The sequence below is a fragment of the Sinocyclocheilus rhinocerous genome, unplaced genomic scaffold (assembly GCF_001515625.1).
Source record: "Sinocyclocheilus rhinocerous isolate Xijiao unplaced genomic scaffold, SAMN03320098_v1.1 scaffold362, whole genome shotgun sequence".
Lineage (NCBI taxonomy): Eukaryota > Metazoa > Chordata > Actinopteri > Cypriniformes > Cyprinidae > Sinocyclocheilus > Sinocyclocheilus rhinocerous.
The window spans coordinates 423,431-444,566 of NW_015639507.1; the positions used below are offsets into that span (position 1 = coordinate 423,431).

At 38.0% G+C, this 21,136-nt stretch overlaps 1 protein-coding gene across 6 annotated transcripts in view; it reads right to left on the reverse strand.

Moving 5' to 3' along the window:
- The window catches only part of LOC107751174 (calmodulin-binding transcription activator 1-like), a 324,185-nt gene that overhangs the window by 292,613 nt on the left and 10,436 nt on the right, over positions 1-21,136 (reverse strand). For all 6 annotated transcript variants that reach the window (XM_016566811.1, XM_016566809.1, XM_016566808.1 and 3 more), the window contains one exon: positions 10,949-11,052. In XM_016566811.1, the coding sequence (XP_016422297.1) occupies positions 10,949-11,052 (104 nt within the window). The remainder of the gene's footprint in view (positions 1-10,948; positions 11,053-21,136) is intronic.

Genomic DNA, 21,136 nt, shown 5'->3' on the forward strand with positions numbered 1-21,136 from the left:
AGCAGCTGTAGTGTGTCTCAGAGCATATGACTGAACGGATGCTCTCGCTCAATCTACTGGAGTCACGGAGGTAGTCGAGTGTGAATGGATCATACGTTAAATGTTGGGGCCACAGCCGCGCTAACAGCATTACCTGAGCCTTCCATTTACATAACACTCAAATCCATTCCAGCGTTCCAGACGTTTTCGTAAACATCCATGAGGAGTGGTGAGCAGGCCAACGCAATCAAGGGTGGAAAATTGAGAAGTATGAAAAACCATTAACTTCTCTGACTCCACACCGCTGTACATTTTAACAACTTGACATCACGCCAGTCTATAGTCATTTGTCAACAACCGGAGGGGGCAAGGTCCCTTTTCAAGAGAACAGTCACGAGAGTTGCTGGTAAATCCCTCCAAAGGGCAGCACAGTGTTTGTGCTCCATCCAAGAGGCCACTGGGAAGACTGACAGGGGGAATAATTAGTTGGATCCAGCAAGTGCCAATCGTGGAATTTGTGAAGAGGAAACACGCCCTTTTTCCTATACATTTACGAGCAACTTCGGAGAAGAGGATTGGATTTCATGCAATTAAATAACAAGGAAGTCTGTCCGGCACACTTTAAGAATGAGCCATGTGAGCCATTTTCATGATTGCCTGAGCTGCTGATATGCTGTGGATCAAAGCTAGAGAGAACCGCCGCATGTATGGAAAAAGAAATGAACAGGGAAGCACTCCAAAATCTCTCTCTCTCTCTCTCTCACACACACACAGACTCAGTCGGTAAATAAAGCGACAGTCAATTACAATGGCCTGGCACAAAAGCCTTACCCAGTGGTTCAATTCAACAGGGAGAAATCTATCCCTCTATCCCTGAATAATTTTACACCTCAGTGCATACGAGACATGGAAAAAAGGGAGGGGTTATGGAGCGAATGAGGGTAACGTGGGATCGGAGACAGGAGGAGAGAAGGGGAATGGAAGGGAAGCATTCATCAGCACTGGTTCCTTCAGAAGCAGGTAAAGGTACAAAAAAAGCTCAGATTATGCTGAAAGTTACATCACAACAGATCATCTAACCTCACAGTAAGCGACGGGTTCATAAAGAAAGAGCAAGAAAAACTGCATTCATTTACGTCTTGTAATCTGACTGGAAGGTAGAGCTTAGAAGTCAACATGAAAAATCTCTCACAACCAATTTAACTCAAATAATGCGATGTAATTCTTTGAGAAGCAGAATAGTGAGGGAAAAAAATAGGGCAAGACTTGATTTTATCCACTGGGGATTGATTAGACCGTAATGAGTACATTTATCAGGGGTTTTCAGACCTTTTTCAACCTCAAATATGAAATGATAAAATGTAAAAGTTAATTTATGAAGACCCACAAAGAAAACATGTTGTTAGCAATTGAAGAAAAAGATCATTCATATCAAATATGTAAACATATATAAATTCATAAATGTGATTAATCACATGATTTCTGACAGTAATATTTATTTAATATTGTTGTTTAAAATTATTTAAAAATCATATTTAAATATTATATTTTAAAAAGAAAACAAAAATGTAATGTTAATCCCAAACAAAAATATATTAATTTAGATAGATAGATAGATAGATAGATAGATATTTCATGTTGACTTCAAACTTCCCATCAGGTTTCACTCACATACCGTGAAACCTGACTAAAAGCATCCTGCTGCCTGGTTTGCTGTTTTGGCCATATACTGTACATACACGCAAACAGACACAAAACATTGAGAGATGCCTGGAGCGTTTTGCAATTCACTGCATCGGTCAGCGCACGCTCGCTAGAATCTCTCTGCATTCCTTCATGGACCTACAGATGCACCTGTACCAAAGACTGACAACAGCCTCTCCCCGAATTACTATTCCGATCATGATCCAGGCACCTTCACAAATCAGCTCCTTACAGCCCAAAGCCTCCCCGTTTGCAAAAACAAAGCGGCGTGACCTTTCCTTTTCCCCCCACATCACCTACTCAGTGGTTCAGCCTCCATTTCCTCAAACATTTGCCTGCACAGAGTCATCTTTAATTACCACGACAGGGGCAACGCGTTCCCCATCCCAGACGCAAAGAGGAAATAAATGTTGTTGTTTTTTGCCTCTTCATTTCTACTAATCAGGGAGCTTGGCTCTTCAGCTCGATTGGGAAACACTCTCAAAACGGGACGAAGAGCAAGCAAGAATGAGAGCGAGAGAACACAAGCTTCTCCCTGTATTAACAGTAAAAAAAAAAAAAAGTCTGCATAATTTGTTTCCACAAGAGGAAATGTATTAAAATAAATCTCATAAACATCAAGAGGACTGGCTTTTTTCTGGCTTGGAGAATTAAATCAAACTAATCAGCACTGTGCTAATCCTTTCAAGAAAGCTGTAATCCCCGGGATAGCGGGACATGGCTAAACCCACTCCGGAGGGGATCCGGTGGATTCTTTTTAACAAGCCTGATTACGCCAACAGACGACCACATGTCAGAGTAATGCCTGGACCACGAGTAAAATAAGGGCAAAGTCTGTTTGTGCAGATGTGTCATAATCATTCAGACTTATTCCACAAAAACATAGGGTGTTCAAACTGATCGTCATTTGCAGTGCCAACATTGGTGGCAGATACACCAGTGCAATAAAGTTGACCTAATTCACAGAAATGTGCAGCACAGGGTTGTGCACAATTCAGAACTGAACTAAGAATGCCTGAATTTGCTTTGTGAATGGAATTGAGTTAAGGCTGGAATACACTACATGACTTTTAAAATCTGAACAGATTTTAGAACACTAGGCATCATACACTTACCGACTTTGTAAATAGTCACAGAGGAAAAACTGGCCATCATACATTAAACAACTGAGGATCATACACTACCAGACTTTAAAATCGTTCCGATCACAACAAACTTACGCCTTGTTGCTTGGAGACACATGGCAAATGAAAACAACATGTTCTAAAATCGGCTCAAAATATCAAACATGTTTGATAACCTCCAAATGGATGGAATCACAGTTTGAAGCTAAGAAATCAGTGTCTGCGACCAACAATAACTACGCGATTTTCTGTGGAATCTGTCCATTCAAATCTGCAGATTGGCTCTGACTTTCAGCAACTAGCGTCAGTAAATCGGGGGAAAACCGAGGCAGAAATCGTGTAGAATATTCCAGCCTTTGGGAAAACAGAATGTAGAACTGCAATTAAAATTTGAATGTAATTAAGCATAATTGAAATTAATTGAGTGTTGTCAAGACAAATTTTCAAACAAGGCTTTGCTAAGCCAACATTTTAAGATTTAAAAAAATAAGACGACAAAATTTGTATCATGATGTTACTTAACCAATTTTCATTAAAGAATACCAGTGGCAAAACATATGACAATGCACTAAAAATACGTCTGAAGAAGAAAAAAAAAAATAGAAACAAAAACGATATGACTTACTGAAATAATCCAATCACAGTCAAGAATTTCAGGTATCAACTTGAGCAGCGTGAACTAAAGTTGAACAATAGATTTACACTGGTAAACTGAAGCATTTAGTGCCAGCAAGAATAATATTATTTACTTATTTATTTATATTAATATTTTTATTCACCAAGGCCAAATTAATAGATCAAAAGTGACAGTAAAGACTTTAACACTGTTACAAAAAAAAATCTCAAATAAATACTGTTCTTTTGAACTTTCTAATAAAAATGTATCTCAATTTCCGCAAAAAAAGTTAAAGGGGTCATATGACGTTGCTAAAAAGAACATTAGTTTGTGTATTTTGTAATGCAATGTGTTTATACGGTTTAAGGTTAAAAAAAACATTATTTTTCACATACTGTACATTATTGTTTCTCCTCTATGCCCCACATTTCTGAAACGCATCGATTTTTACAAAGCTCATCGGTCTGAAAAGCGAGGTGTGCTCTGATTGGCCAGCTATCCAGTGCATTGTGATTGGCTGAATTCCTCAAGCGTGTGACGGAAATGTTACGCCCCTCACCATACTGTGATGGCCGTGTCCGGCCGGAGCGACGAGACAAAAACATTAAAACCCATTATAAACGAGACATTTGTTGCATCCAGTGGGGACATAATTACAGATTATAATGACTTATAAGTGCTTTTGCTTTCGCACTGAAACACAGCGTCTCCCTGACATGGCTGTATCAACACTACTGCTGTTCCTGAAACCATGCCTTCTTTCTTTGCGTGCACATTTGGGCGGTGTTATGCAAATCTTCCCACATCGTGACGTAGACATGTAGGCGTGGTTGACTCTTAACTTTTATAAAGAATATCTCTTTGGATTTGAGACTTTAGTCTTTGCAACTTTACAGATCTTCTTTATGCACCAAGAGCTTGTAACACTCCAAAGAGAAAGGAAAAATTTAAATCTAGCAAAAACGGTTTTGAACATACAATACTACTAATAAGAATAATAAATGTTTCTTGAGCACCAATTAGAATCAGCATATTAAACTGATTTCTGAAAGATCATGTGACACTGAAGACTGGAGTAATGATGCTGAAAATTCAGCTTTGCCATTACAGGAATAAATCACATTTTAAAATATATTTAAATAGAAGTTATTTTAAATTGTAATAATATATTCCTGTTTTTACTGTATTTTTGATCAAATAAATGCAGCCTTGTTGAGAAATCTAGACTTCTTTCAATAACAAAAAAATAAATAAATCATACCAACCCCAAACAGTAGTGCTAGTCAGAAGTCTTCTTGTGAATATTACCTTTACTTAAAAATTCACTAAAACATGTCTAAAATATGGACAATGAATAGCATATGCAGGCAGATGGAGACTGTCGCTCAATAACACAAAAACCCACCATCGCTTGATTAAAATTGTGCATGTAAACACACAGAGTTCACACCTCTTGAGACTCTGAAAAACAATCATGCAGTAGCAAGTCCAGGTTGTAGATCCTTTCACAGTCTGAACAAGTACAAAAAGGTCAAAAATGCAACAGATGTGGTCTTCGCTAAAATTACATTATTTGTTTTAGCGGAAAGTGAAGCGGTAAACTTGGATTGTTTGGGTGACAAGAGACCCTTCCCCTCTGCAGAAGCCAAAGGTTTGCTTCTACAAACACAAACTAAATTCCCAGCATTCCCTGCAGGGTAAGGTTTGACTAGTAGCATCTGCTTCCTTTGATTATGTGTGGAGAAACCTAGGCAGACCGGAAAAGAAAAGGGACCCAGAGGAGTGGGGTAGTGCCAACTAAGATTAAGGCAGGGTAACCACTTTCCTGGCACTTATCACTGGGGTAAAGCTGGATCCATGATGCCAATATCTAGATCAAGAGCTCACACGCACCAAAAATAAATAAATGAATGCACGAGGGAGAAACTGAGAGATTTAAAATAAAACATTCGTGGCAGGGGGACTCGACAGGACAAGGACTCGCACACAGCAGCACTTTTCCATGCCGCTTAATACTTTTAGATGCACAGTTTGTCATCTGGGGCAGATTATGGTGGAATGGCACAGACACAGCATCTCATTCGCTATCGCCAACGGCCAAGGCTGCTCAAGAAGTTTAAGCGTGCTAAAATTAGAGAATATTGTTCACCTTGACAGGTTTTTCATCCCTGTTGCTAGGGAGCGACTTATTAATTTTTGGGCGATATCAAAGCTGTTCCTCTGGCTCAAACAAAGATCGGTCCTAGTGATCTACATCTTAAAGAGCAAACTCATGGGCTTCGGCGTTTGCAAAGTCTACAAAACATGGGGATTGTGTCATTGAGTCAAGGTAATACAATTCAATCTTCAGCTTACCAGATCAGCATGTAAGCTCCGCACCCATCCTCGCTGTTTGCCCCAACATTCGGTACACATGGCTTTGTGATTTTCCACGCCCTCCTTTATCCAGGGGAATTGTTTCGCTGAAGGTGGAAGAAGGTCTAACAAAGAGCTTAGACTGGTCAAACTATGACAAAACCCCCTGCACATCTCTCATTCTGTGTCTTTTTTTTTTTTGGAGTGGAATGCTTGACAAGAAAAAAAAAAACTCACAGGCTGAAGGACACTTTGTCAATAAGTAATACCCACGCTGTATTAGCTGCATATTTAGCCATGAGAATTCATCTAAATTGCTTTCAGACAAAATCATTTAGCAAAGCGTGTTTCAAAATGTAACGGCGCGCCTTTGTGTGACATTCAGCTGGGAATGTGAACTTTGGGCTTGTTCAGAGCAAGGACAGTCAGCTCGAGTCCTGTGCCACAATGCAAAGGCCTTCATCCCTCTATTCGGCATTTCAAACATGCTTTCCTGACCAAATCAGAGACGAACTGCAAAGAGATTATTCTTGAGACCTATTCCAACTTCACTTTGCACTGTAATTGCTTGGAAATTTTCTGCAGATGGTTTTTAAGCATACTATTCTCTTGTTCGGTAATAACAAAGCTTCTCTAGATACACTCCAGGACTCCCAGCGGTGTGCGGTATAGTATAGGAGAACTATCAAACACACACACTTTTTCTAAGTATTTAAAATTAACAGCAGGGGGTGTAAAGCAACCGACGGTGAGAGACAGAGCGAGAGAAAAAGAGATAAAGACAGGAATTGACTTTTTGCCGTCCCCCAGCGTTTACCCTCTTCTCGTGTTCATTACAACACCATTATGGTTTTGATGTTTTCCCCTCCTTTCCAACATACTGTCGGTTTCGTTCTTTAATGTGGTCATTCGGCTACAAGAATTTTTCAACTCAACAGACGTCAGTGTCATTACCTGCAATAAGGGTCGTTTCCCATAAGGAAAAGAGAGAGATGGGAATGTTATATGGAGTGACTGGCGAACACTGTATAAATACAGACCCAGCTCCCAATCAGAGACATTATGCCATATGTGTGAGAAACATCCAATGCATGCAGAAAAACACAGGCTCTGACATGAGCTGTGCTTGTTTGTATGACCTGATGTCTCATTCGGCCCTGCTAGAGGCCTCATTATACCTCACCGCTGGTCGTTGGGAGCATGGCATTCAGTCTGACACTAGAGCTGAAGGAGGAGGAAGTCGGGGCTGTTTAGGAACTCGTTCTCATTAAGAGCTGTGTGTGTCACTGGGGAGACTTTCTGCTCCTAACAGCCTCCAAAAGTAGCTGAGCTTCAACAACGGCCACACAATGTCTCCATCTGCAGGGAGAGCTACACCTCCTCCTTCCATCTTTCTTTGCCTGTACGTATTGTCTGTCCTTCACTCTTTTTTTGTAATCTCCATTCTCTAATCTGTGCTCTATCTGGTCTGTTTTTGTTTAAACAGTCAGATATGTTTAGCCTGGACAACGACAGGAACAGTGAAGGCTATAGCGCTACTGACAGTAACAAGTTCCTCATCCTGTGAGGATGCAAAATTGGGAGAGTTGCTACAGTCACGAATGTGTCAGATTTGGCTATAATGCTCCTGGAACCAATATTTCCTGAGTGCATGTTCACCACAAACAGCAGCTCTTGAGGGACAGGTAATCACGGATGGTAAAAATGAGCATTCTTTCCATCTTCCATCCCATCATAAATTATGAGGGGTTAAAGTGAACATGAAATAACATTCGTAACCCATTTGATGTTATTAATGTGACACATTTCTTAAGTAAAACAGGATATTCAATGAGAATTGTGTGTGGATTCGATATTCCAAAAAATGTCATGTAACACTTTACAGTAAAGTTTAATACTTTAATATTGCCATGCCTAACATGAAATAACAATGAACTTTATAGCATTACTCTTGGTTAACTGTTGTTTAAATTAAATTTCTAAAGCTGTATAACTTAACAATGATTAAAGGGGTCCTATTATGCTTTTTCACTTTTTTAATTTTAGTCAGTGTGTAGCGTGTATGTTTGGGCATAAAAAAGATCTAGAAAGTTACAAATCTCAAAGTCCACTCCAAAGGGAGATATTTCGTTTTTAAAAAAATCCCTTTTCAAGAACTACAACGAACGGCTCGTTTGGACTACAGCGTTGGTTTCCGGGGGCGAGGTTGTGGTTAGAACGCTTGGTTGAGTGCATCAGACGAGACGATGAAGAAGTTCATCAAAGCCGGAACTAATCGAGCCGTTTGTGCCAGGATGGGTAGAAAGGTATTTTAATAATGTAAATTATGTGAAAAATAATGCGTTTTTCGAACCACCAAGCATGAGAGCATGTTCTAGTACACCCCCAAGACAAAATCAAGACTTTGTAAAAGAGCATAATAGGACCCCTTTAATGTATTATGAACAAACATGAACTAACAATGAATTAACCTAAATCATTTGTTAGTTTGATATCTAATACCTTAGTGTTAACAAATTGAACCTTATTGTAAAGTGTTACCAATGTTCATAAAACCAGGAAGTGTATTAGGAATAGGTTCAATTTTGATTTTATGTTGGCTCTTTCAGCATTGGATACTGACTGATCCTGTTCCTGTCTTCCTCCCTGTCACTTCCTGTCCTCTCTCTACTTTCTCCTCAGTGATAAAAGGCAAAAAAACACAACAATTTAAAAAAGTTTTCTTCTATTCACAAGTAATTGTTTATTTGATGTGAAACAAATAGCTATCGCTCAACAACTGCTCATGACTTTTCTTTGAGGCCAGTTAGTCTGCATCAGCATGGGGTCAGATTACTTTCCTCTACAGTGGCATGACTCTAAAAAAGGAACTATAAAGAGATACTGGGGAGGGTGAAACCGTCTTTAAAAACAGTTGGGAAACTTTATAACTCTTTGCAAGTTGAGAGAAAGGGAGCGCGGAAGCTTTGACAGAAAGCACAGAGGGACAGCCACACTGCTGGCTTCCCAACACGGAGAACGCACAAATGAAACGGAGAGAGAGAAATATCAACCTCTCTGCACCATCACTTCTTCGGCTACAACACAGTCAAGCACTGCACAAAGAAAAAACATCTGCACTCCCCAGATCAAACCGCACTTTCAACTGTTATCGCAAATAAACGTATACATGCAAGACATCAGCGGCTTCCTCTCGCAAAAGTTATAGCAGTTTTGAAATGGAAATGAATCTGAAATATTTTGAAAGGTCATGGCATGCATCATCCCAAGTCATCTGTAGCAGCATGTGCCATCTCCGTCATGATAAAGAATTGAAGTCAGGGCTAGAAAATGAAGGAAAAGTTTGTCTTTTGTAATCCTCAGACAACCTGGTGAAAAAAGCTTCGGTGAGAGTCCACGGTTTAGCCTTCTTCAAACATTATAGGCAAAGAGATGCAATGTTATATTAACCTATGGTAACAAGACTTGTCAGCCATTCCTTTAACAAGAATTTTAAACCCTTAATACATCATGTAATGGTATTTCTTCAGAAATTTAGAACAGCTCAATACAAATCTCATCTCTGTAAAGTTGCCAGAGTCCCACAGTAAATCAGGTAGCAACTTCCAATATGTTAACTTACCCACTTGAGACCAGATCTCCGATTTTAGAAAAATGAAAACGAGCTGGTGCATGTTCAAGTGGTGTTATACTTTAGCAGAGAGCGAGACGGTAGGAGGTTGTGTCAGACTTTAGGTGTGTTAGCTTCCCTAATCTCTGCTGAGTGTGTTTGTTTGTCTCTGAATGTCAGAACGCCTTCGGGCCAGGAAGACAAAGTTCAAAGCAATGCAGATACACTTTGTATAGGAGTCCAACTGTTAGATAAAACTGACACAGATTTACAGAGCAAATCAAAACAATGCAGCATGGCAGTCAACAAAACTGCATATTTTGTGTGAAAATCCCTTTTTTGGGGGAGGGGGAAAAACTATTGCAAGATCATTATATGAAAATTATAATCTCATAAATTCTTATATAATATAATATAATATAATATGATAATGATTATATATGTGTGCAATGGCTGAGAATTTATCAGATTTAAATTAATATATAGTAATATACAGTATAATAAAAATTACATATATGTAATATAATAATTTAATTATTACATAATAACAATTATTATAATTTGCATATACACTACTGTGCAAAAGTCTAGTTTTAAGTCAGTTGTTTCTTTCTTTTGCTGAAGTGTGTCAGTAGGAAATTTCATTTTACATTTCCAAACATTCCTTTTTGCCATTAATTGCAATAATCCAGTGAGATTTTTGTTTGCACAAGGAGTCAGCAGCCAGTGCTCCACACAGAGATCTGATCTCACCATCATCCAGTCCGTCTGGAATGACATGAAGTATCAGAAAAAACTGAGACAGACTAAATCCAGAAGAACCGTGGCAACGTCTCCAAGATGCTTGAAGAAACCTTCCTACAAAGCTACAATACTGTGAAAAGTTTTAGGCACTTGTGTAAAAATGCTGTAAATATAAACATATGTCATAAACAGATTTTATTTATCAATTAACTTCTATTAAATAAATGCAATCAACATTTGGTATGACCCCCATTTGCATTTAAAACCGCTTTTGTCCTTGGTACATTTGCACATAGATTTTCAAGTAGTTTTGTAGGAAGGTTTCTTGAAGCATCTTGGAGACGTTGCTATGGTTCTTATTTTTTTCTGATACTTCATGTCATTTCAGACGGACTGGATGATGGTGAGATCAGATCTCTGTGTGGAGCACTGGCTGTTGTCAGACTCCTTGTGCAAACAAAAATCTCAGTGGATTATTACAATTAACACGCTAGAGCAAAAAACATTTTATTTGTTGGTGAAAATACTAATGTCCTAAGACTTTTGCACAGTAGTGTAATATATATATATATACTGTATAATGGGTCACCAAACCTAGAAACTACTACTTGGTTCTCTGCTTAACTACAATTAGAAATCCAAGTTTGCTGTGAAACAACCAAAAGATATCCAACAATGCAATTTGCATAAAATAAACATACAATAAACACCACATTAAAATTTGATCATTGCATTTTTGCCATTGTATTTGGACAAACAAAATGCCAAACTCCTGTGAAACAAAAAGCATCAGAACTACTGATGAAAGCTTCTTACCTCGTTGGTGTTCCAGCGATGTCTCTCCTTGGGCAGGGAGGAGCATTTGGGAAGGCATTCCAGAAGCTTCTTGGGCAGGTAGATTTTCAAATGTCCATGTTCATCTGTGAACGACACAAAAAAGTCACTTAATATGAAGTGTGAGCAGGATTATTAAAACAAAGCTGTGCTGCTCTCCAGAGTCTAAAACACTGGGAGCTGTTCTTTTTAAACAAAGATCCAATCATTTCTTTGTAAATTACTGAGTTGTTTGAATTCAATGTCACTATTGCTCAAGGGACTCCTTTAAGGAAACTTCCATGTCCAGGTGTTACGTTTGCAAATTGCTGTGACAACTTTTTAAAAATATAAAACTATAAACCAGGCACGAGACCTCAAAGGGGGAGTACTCAGAAAGCAATGAAAAAAAAAAAACTTAAGATGTTACTGTGAAATGAAAGGGAACATATTTGGAGCACAAGGCGTGCAAAAGGCTTTCATCCAGAAATGTCGTGATTTTGTTTCCATTGAGTTTTTTTTTTTAAACACTCCCGTTCTTTATCTCTCTCCCTTATCATGCCAGAGTGCCTGCTCAAATACATAACAACAAAATTGGGCAACGGAGCAAAAGCATTTCAAGGATATTGATAACCGTTTGCATCAAGGGCTCAGGCTTTTTAAGGAACTCAATGTTTAGCCCTGTGGGAGAAGGTAGTTCCATATTGCGTGCTGAGCCTGCTTATGAATATAAAAAAAGCAAAGACACTGAAAGAAAAGGAGAATGAGAGACTGACTGAGATTTGTGGAGAGTGTCCTCGGTAAAAGAAGAGAGAAAAGTAAAAGAGATGCTGCAGATCTGAGCGAGATGAAGCCCGTGTGTCCATAGAGACACTGCTTAGCAACCACTCCTACTCTGGCTTTAAGGACAAACAGATAGCCAGAGGAAAAGAGACACATGAAGAGGGTTAGGATCACTCTTCTGTTCAAAGTCTTACACCAGAAACAACGCACATTTTTGTGCTTTACCTGTGCATGAACTTAAACCCACATAACAAATTCAATTCCCTATAGAAAACATCCAAGTGCATCAAGATGTCTTTCAAATCACCATTCAAACCAGATCTGATAAACGCAATTGCACCTGAAACATACAGTACTAGATACGAGTATGTAAATGCCAATGCTTCTAGCTTTGCAAGCTCAATTTTGTACTCTGTTGCGTTCCAAAATGTGTCACATTGCAATTCTGCATTCTCAGAGTTGCCACAAGGGGCACTAAAGCAGAAATGTATGTATTTACAGAGACTTTTTTATGACGAAAATCTCAAGTTGTTGTTGACTTGTTCTTACTAATCTGAATTTGTCTGCATACTGTGTGCCTAAAGTATATTTCCAGTCTTTTGGCATATTCATACCAAGGGCGATAACTATAATGATAACTATAAAGTATTAATAATCATTGTAATTACAACAGTAATGACACAGAGGAACTATATCATTGGAATCACTTTTAGAACAATTTTTTCTTGCTAATGAATGATACAAACACTGACTGACAGCCGATCATAATCCACCTGACTTTAAAATCCTAGAGCATTTAAAGTGGTATATTACAAAATTGCAGTGTGCGCTTTTAACAGACAGAAATGTATCATCTGTTGGTGTGGACGCTAAGATAGTCATCTTTATAGTTATCATTCTTGCTGTGAATGGGCCTTTAGTCTTTAAGAACTGCTTTTTTTTTAATATCATGAATTATAACCATTGATCTATAATAGAGAACTGGATTGCTCATGACGTCATAAAAGTGAAGCCACTGCGCCGCCATATTGGTATTCCCTTGTATTCCCATACATTCTATTGAATTAATAGGAAATCGTATGATTTTAATGAGAAAACATAACCAGTCAGCGATTTATATCTGAAGTATGCCTGTATATTCTTACAACGTAAACCTCCTATGCATGTAAACGGTTATTTGTTTAATGTCGGGAATTTCACCAGCGTATTAAAAAGTTATGTTCATATACATTACAGTAGTGAACATCAGATGAACATGATGAACATCAGATGGACGAAGTCTTCAACATATGCATTTCAAATGACAAAGTGCTCACAAAATCTGAATGAAGATTTATGCTTTGCATACACATACCTTAATTCGCCTTGTACAGTTATTCATGGTTTATGTAGGCTAACTGCAAATGTTTCAACAGTGACTTCATTAACAGCATTCATTTTGAAGCAGGTAATGATTTAAACGTTGGTTAAATTAATAATTAAACATACATAACATTTTACTCCTATGCAAACTGAAATGCTAGTAAAACGCCATAGAATTTGCTCGGAGAGTCTGAGTTGCTTAATCAGGACATTTATAATATAGCTACACATAACATCATTCAGAGAAATAACGCCGACTACATACGGTACAGACTTAAAGACATGAAGCATTTTTTTCCCCAAGATGATGCATGGTAAGCTTTGAATTTCAATACAACATAGAGCAATGTAGTAACAGAAGCTTGTATTGTATTATTCATTGTATATTCAAATACATTTCAGATACTAATACCAGACATATATGTTTAATATTTCCTGCATAATTAAGTACATAAAGAAATATATTTTGTTTTGGATCAGTTACCTGTGTCAGGTAGTAACAGAAGCTTGTATTGTATTATTCATTGTATATTCGAATACATTTCAGATACTAATACCAGACATATATGTTTAATATTTCCTGCATAATTAATTACATAAAGAAATATATTTTGTTTTGGATCAGTTACCTGTGTCAGCCGTGTGCAGCGGACACACCCACCTTAACCATTTAAATATGTTACATCTGAAGTAACAATCAATTTACAAACACATATCTTAAAAACTAATCCTGTGTAACTGATACGCTTCAAATCGGGTGATTTTATTGTCAGTGCTTTGGCTGTCAGTCAGTGATGCTCTCAATGATGCTGTATAAACCAGAGTGTTCAAAATTAAGATAATACATTAAAATAATAATACACACCAATTTGCGATATCAAGCAGCAAAACAAGCGGGTTTGTACAGCTAAAAATAGCTGGAAGCAGATGACACCGGATGCCAGACCCATTAAATTTACCAATGGCCGCACCCACTCTTACAGGAAAAATGAGGTGGATGCGATGAACATGAATGGCACAGAAATGAGAAATATTCATATTAAAATTTGTGGTCGAAAGATATATCGCCAAGGCCGATATATCGGCCGATATTTGGTATTTTTCAAATATCGGCATCGGCCGATAAGTTTTTCTGCTTGGCCGATGTGCTCGAGGCGGGGCTTTTATTTTGACGGCGCTGAGAGCGGCAGCTCCTGAGCACACAGTGCTCACATTCTCCCTCTTGTTTACTGTTGCTGTTAACAGTTCTGTCTAATATAGATAGAAGTCTGTCTAATCTGATAGAACGGTTAAACAAAGGAATTAATGTATACAAAAAGTATTATAACCTGTGAAAAATACTTTGTCATCTAAAGTATAAGTATGTTCATTTTACACATTTATTTTTTAATCCATTGTCAAATAATTTAAAATGTCTTAAATATTAATTAAAATTAAAAACAAATTATATCGCTTTATATCGGCCCCCCTGCTATCCAAGATATCGGCATCGGCTGTCAAAAAACCAATATCGGTCGACCATTAATTAAAATCACAGACTTTTGATTGCAGACATCATGCCTTGGCAAATCTGAGACTACCAGGACATTTTACTTGAAAGAAAGACGTAAGGAACAGGAGACTTAAGCAAAGTCGACATTTGCTCTTCCATTCAATCTCACTGGCATCTAGGAGAAACTGTTGAGTTTGAAAAGATCTCATTTGTGATTTGCCTTTTTTATTCAGTGCCATCTCTCTCTCTCATGGCAACAGTTCCGTTGGAATCTAATGACCGTTTCACATTATGAATTGGGAGATCTGTGGCTGTTATGCTTCAGCTAAAGCAAAGACTGAGAAGCAAAACACACAGTACATTCGCATAAGATAATGAATAAATGAGCAGGCTCTTTTGAAAAGTTCTGCTCTTTTTCATTCCAAGTAACTCGACTGGGATGCATTATAAAGGAACGAGGCGTTGAGAAACTTATTTACAGGGTAATTAAGACTAGACTATATATCCCTTCCTGTTCCTATTCGTTATTTCTCGTCTCTCCCTTCATCTCTGTCTCGCTCTTTCCCTCTCAGTACATGTTTTGGCAGAACAAGCAAGCGATTCTGAGGACTGCCATTTAGTCTCATTGTTCTGCATCAAAGTAAGGGGCTTTTAAATTATGCTGACTCTGACGACCGTGGCTTTAGAGGCAAATTTTAATCACAGAGTCAGTCGCCGTCTGCCAAGCGCTGCCTTAAGCGTTTGCCTTTCTCTCTTTCACGACCGTCTCCCAAGAGTAGCCAATGAGACGCAGAGCTGAGGGAAAAAGGCTTAAAGAAAATGAAAATGAAAAACAAAACAATACTCACACAGATATAAATGTGTGAATGTAGGTGGTAGAGAAAGTTAGAACAGAATAGAGCGCTGTAGACTATTTGCTCCTTCTCATGTAAACAATTATAGGTGCACGCAGTCGTACGCGCCCACCATAATTAATTATGAATGTATTAAGATAAATCGCTTCGGTTTCAAACTCTACTAACATATAAAAACACACTCACGCATGACACGAACACCAATCAGCATTCAGTGCAGATGCCAAGGTGCAGCACCCGCATGTGGCCCTTGTCTAACTGATGCCCGAGACTCTTGATCTGAGGGGATCTTTGAAAAACACCTATCAAAACTGCCCTTCAAAATAATGTCAAGCATCAGAGAGTCTCCCCTAAGCCAGGGATACAAAGGTATTTTATAACTTAACTCTTTATCATCTCACCGTAAAGAGCTCTTTTAAATTTTCCAGAAACTCATACACCATGTCAGCAGCTGTGAGTTGGGATAAAGTGATGGACAGACTGAAGTCTTTGACAGGAGGTGCCGGAGGTCACTAAATACAGAATGTTCTATGCTGAAGGAAGTGATGAATGTTACTTCGGCTGAGTGGCGCAAAGGCACAGTGGGATCTCACACTGTCAATAAGCAGCATGTTCGTACAGATCCCGCATGTGGCTTTAAGTGACCCCAATAAGAACAACAACACTGATGGTGAGAGAAAAGCCCTAAAGGCGGTGGCTGAAAAGCAGCTTTATTTTCACTAAGAGTGTGACAAATGAGCTGAAACATATGGCAGATTTCCGTTTCCTTTTTGCAATAGATTCATTAAGGTGATAAAACAGTTGGTCAGAACCAGGCATGGATTAACCATGGGCCATTTAAAACTAAACTCTCAAATACTTTGACAGACAAAACATAAGGAATCCATATTTTAGAAATTTAGAAATAGAAATGAGAAATGTGTGGGTTGTAAAGCTCTATTTTACCCATTAATATGTGTTTATGTGTTTTTAAAGCGATTGATATCAAGAACACATACAACATACAACAGCTACATTCTTGTTTTTTTATCCAATTTATTTTCAGTAATGACAGATTTTTTTTAATTATCACAACTGCTGTGTGTGGGCCTCCCGGTTTTTAATCCTCTTGGCACAATACAATCCTGAAGAGGTAAACCGATAAATGGGGTTCATAAAGAATAATCATCTGTAAAGGTGCCTGCTGAAATGTTTTGACATTTCTCGCACACATCCATAATTAATGCGTTTTAATTGAGCGGATGGATCTAAATGGCAAAACGGGCTTACTGTGCAAAATGAGATCTGTACTTCTAAATCTGCAGAGCCACATTTCTGTTCACCACAGGCAAGCACAAAGAAGGTCCGTCCTCCTGTATGTTTCCTCTGAGGATTACCGCATATCTGCCTTCTTTAATGACTCTGTAAGCATCTATCGTGTGCATGTACATGGGCTGTTCTCGAAACAGATGGAGCTTTGCCAATGCAGTGCAAAAAGTGTAAAAGAATGGACACAAAAACTCAGCCCAATGTCACTTTTTAATGAAAGCCATCTCTTTTTCCATTAAATTGTCAGCTCTGATGGGCATTTTCTGTTTGCATTTGTTTATTTGTAGACTGTCTTTTCCACGGAACGCCATTTCACCTGTAGTAAGCGGTTTTGTCTCAGATCATGGCGGGGGGTACGTTTCCAATGCTCCTTTAGAAACTCTTCAAATTAAGAATGGTGCAATGAAAAATGCTCTGAGAGCGGCAAATGTGCTTCAGAAGGCAAATTTGGAGCCTGTCTAAATAAGGAGAGGGCGACATTTACAGATTTGATTTTCTCTCTACCTCATCATACGGCAGACACGAGCCTGCACAAGGGTTGCTGTAGTGTCGGCCATGACTTTTTGATCCCATTTTGGAGAATGTGAGCTTTGGAGGAAACACATTAAACTATCCTAATATAAGCAGAGATTCAAGAAAAACGAGCATGAATGGACACAAATGGAAGTCAAGTAAATCTAGGGCTTTTCCTGTACAACAGATGAGGGCGACTGCAAAGACAACAAACAGCTAAAGGAGTAAATGTTATGGAGATCAATTACGTCACTCGTTTCGCCTCTGTTAATGGATCGATTTTGGCCCATCTGTCATATTGCAGAGATGTTTCACCAAGGACCGCAATCTGTCTCGTGAGAAATGTTCCAGAAAATCAAATCTCATAGCCGTGCGCATCTCAAATGAAACTTTAGATTATAATAATAATAAAAAATAAATAAAAAAAACACGAATTGCAAACCAACACACTATAGATTCTACTCATCAACTGATGTTTTTTTTTTGCCTTGATAAATATAATATAATAAAATGGGGAAAAAGTCAAATCCTCTAGTGAGATGAGGTGTCAGTTAATTATAAAACTTTGTATAATAAAGACTGAAAAATGCTGGGAAAAGCAACATTTACAGCTCCCAGTACAGATATTAAGGGGGTGTCTAGGGAAATTTGAGCTTTTTTCCTCCATTTTTTTCAAACGAAATTAATGTGACAGAAATAAGGGCTCATTGCACAGTAGTTCCAAGCAGACAGGGAGAAGGATGGGACTGCATGTTAATTCATCAGTAGCGCTGGTAAACTTTTCTTCAAGTGGTCTTCCCTCAGCTGCTTTATTAGCCACATGAGTTGAAGACAGGCTGGGAAAGAGGGAGGTCTTTTGACTTTCAAGTGAAAGTAGGAAAGGCTTTGATATGAAAGGCAGCATAAGAAAGGAGAATGCAGCGGGTTGACATGGTCTTTTACCAAGCTGGCATTCCAACCTCCATACTACAAGCCTCCTCCACATCTCTCTCTAGGGACTTGTGCGCTGCATGGAAATCAGTGGTATAGTTATCTATATGCTAATTTCCATGGGACGAAAGGTGAATATTCAGACATTGGAGAGTCACACCCACAGTGTCTGGTCAAATGCAACACAATAGGAAGACCGTAATACAAAAAAAACAACATAGATACATGCACAGATTGCAAAGAGGTCGTATGCATTTAATTTAATTATTAAGTTCACATTGTGATGAATTAAGTTAAGGGTGGCCTGACCAATTACCTGCTGTGTTTGATAAGCAAATGCACAAGAGGGAACTACTTGAAGTTTAATCCAGCCGTATCTGACTCTTGTCTTTCCGTCCCCAACTGTAAGACCTCTTGAAATTATAATTTTATTTATTATACCATTTAACATATTTAAAACTTTTTATGGCCTTAAGTTGAATACAACTCGCTTTATGAGTTTTTAAGGACCCGCGGGAGATCTGCATTTAAGATAGCCCGTCGGGCAGAGTGGTGATACATTTTGGCAGCCCGACTGGAAAACACAATAGCCCTGGGACGTCGGGCTAGCGATTTTGCGAGCCCTGCGCTGGAATTCAGCAAAGAACACAAATTACTCTTTGATTTAAACTACCTGAATTTAAACAGTGCGCAATGATGCAGTCAGAAGGCTACAAATCACCATCATTTACCATGGATTTACTGTAGTAACACTAACTGCACCATGGCATTGTGGCAGAAATGTGGGATATTCATATTGAATTTTATTATATTATTAATATAGACATATTAAATGTAGGGCTGCACAATTAATCGAATTTCTAATCGCAATTACAATTATGGATGCCACAATTACGTAATCGTTCAAAGCGGCAATTAATCGTTCAAAGTCCACTTATGTTATTCTGCACGCTTAAGATATGTTTTTTTCTTTCTACGTTATCTTAAGGGTTTTTCCATTGTTTTAGTTTTAGTATAACATTATAAACATTCATATTTTTACTTTTTTTATAATTTAAAGAAGAAACAAATCCGATGTATAGTTGACATTTGAGGCTTAATACTATAGAAAAGCACTAAAGGTTTTTCAGTTAGAGAGTGTTTTCAGCTTGTTTATTTTCATATAAAAATACAGCATGCAGTTGCATCACACAATGGTATAAACATCATTCAATGAAAATTGTGATAATCGTAATTAATAATCGCAATTACAATTTCAAGGGAATAATCGACAATTATGATTTTTGTCATAATCGTGCAGCCCTAATTAAATGTATTAAAGGAATTATTGAACATAATTAGAGTATTTTTTGTGATTAAGCTATAGCTAGCATTTGTGCATGTATACTAAATGTATTTAGATTACAGTTTTTCTTACAAATACCTAGAAATCAGTTACATTTTTAGCATGGTATTGAAGTGCTATATGCGTGGTTTTAACCGTCATGATCAAAATGTTCGCTACTATGGAAGACCAAAGGTTAATTTTAATAAAACTCTTTTTACCACTTTCACTTAGGAGCAAAAATCTGCCTTTAAACTTAAATATATAAATAAAAATTTCTAATTTATTGTGATAATTATTGATATCGACTGATATGAAAAATTTCATCATGATAATTTTTTTGGCCATATCGCCCAGACCTAAGTTAAACAAAATAGTGACCACTTACTGCTTTTTACAAAAAGGTACCAATATAAAAAAATATGAAAATGATACAAAAAGCACAGACTTCCTACAAAAAGTTGTGGTGGTTTTAACAACAAACCAAGTTCTTTAAAAAAAAAAAAAAAAAAAAAAGATGGTCTATTAGTTTACAAGATGGTTATTACTGTCAATTATTTTTGGTTATTAAAGTCATTTTTAGATTCAGTCCCGCATTTAAATACGGTTGTCAATCCAGAAACTTTGCAGTGTGTAGCTAGTAGCATGAGAAATACAACTTTTATTCAAATTACGAATGGGTTACAAAGCGAGCAAAGAGTGCTTCCTTTATAATCACTGAAACTGTCAATCACTTCAGCACAAGTTCACTGACTGAGCTCTGCATTTTTGAAAAAAAACCACCCATTATAATCCATGATTTGTCAATACTGTGAAATGAATCTCTATTTACAAGTTAGCCAATGGCTAACTTAAATAGCTCTGATTGGCCATTTTTGTTTGCATGCTCATCACACATTGTAACCAGATGTTGTAAAAAGAAATATTTGATGCTTTTTACAGAGCACTCACACATATACCCATGGAAGTGTCTGAAAGCAGTGGTCTATCTCCATCCAAAAAGGATTTGAAATTGGCTTACTAAACTTTAACATTGCTAAAATATTCCCTAGTTTCATATCGTCAGCAAAATTAATTGCAATCCTATTCTATGTACCGCCCAGCCCTAACCAAGAGCATCCCTTTCTGACTCTTTGACCCCCAAAAAACAGCTCTAGACTCCTTTGCACTACATCAACCTCAGACCAACTGTATAAATCCACCAGCAGATAAAACGTCACATTCTGCTGTGTGTATGAGAGGTGAGATCTTTTTCTGTATGCAATAAAATTTCTATTGAATTAGCAATGACTTAAAGGGTTGGACGATGTCAGTCAAATTGATTTAGCATCTACTGAAGCGCCTCAAGGTCACAACAGCTTGGAGCCAGACCTCATCCAGAGAGAGTCTGCAGTGTGAACGCTTTAAAGCAGGAGGCCTGGAGAGATTAGGGTTGGGCGATGTATTCCAAATTGGCATCGGACGATGTCTACAGTGAAACATCGTGATGGACGATGACATCGGAGGGCGGGGTTAGGGGGTGTGCCCGAAGCGTGCATCAGTATGCAGAAAGGCACGGAAAACAAATAACGCGTTCTACGGAGCCACTAAAAGGACATGGTTAGCTGCTTGCTAGCGGTAGACTG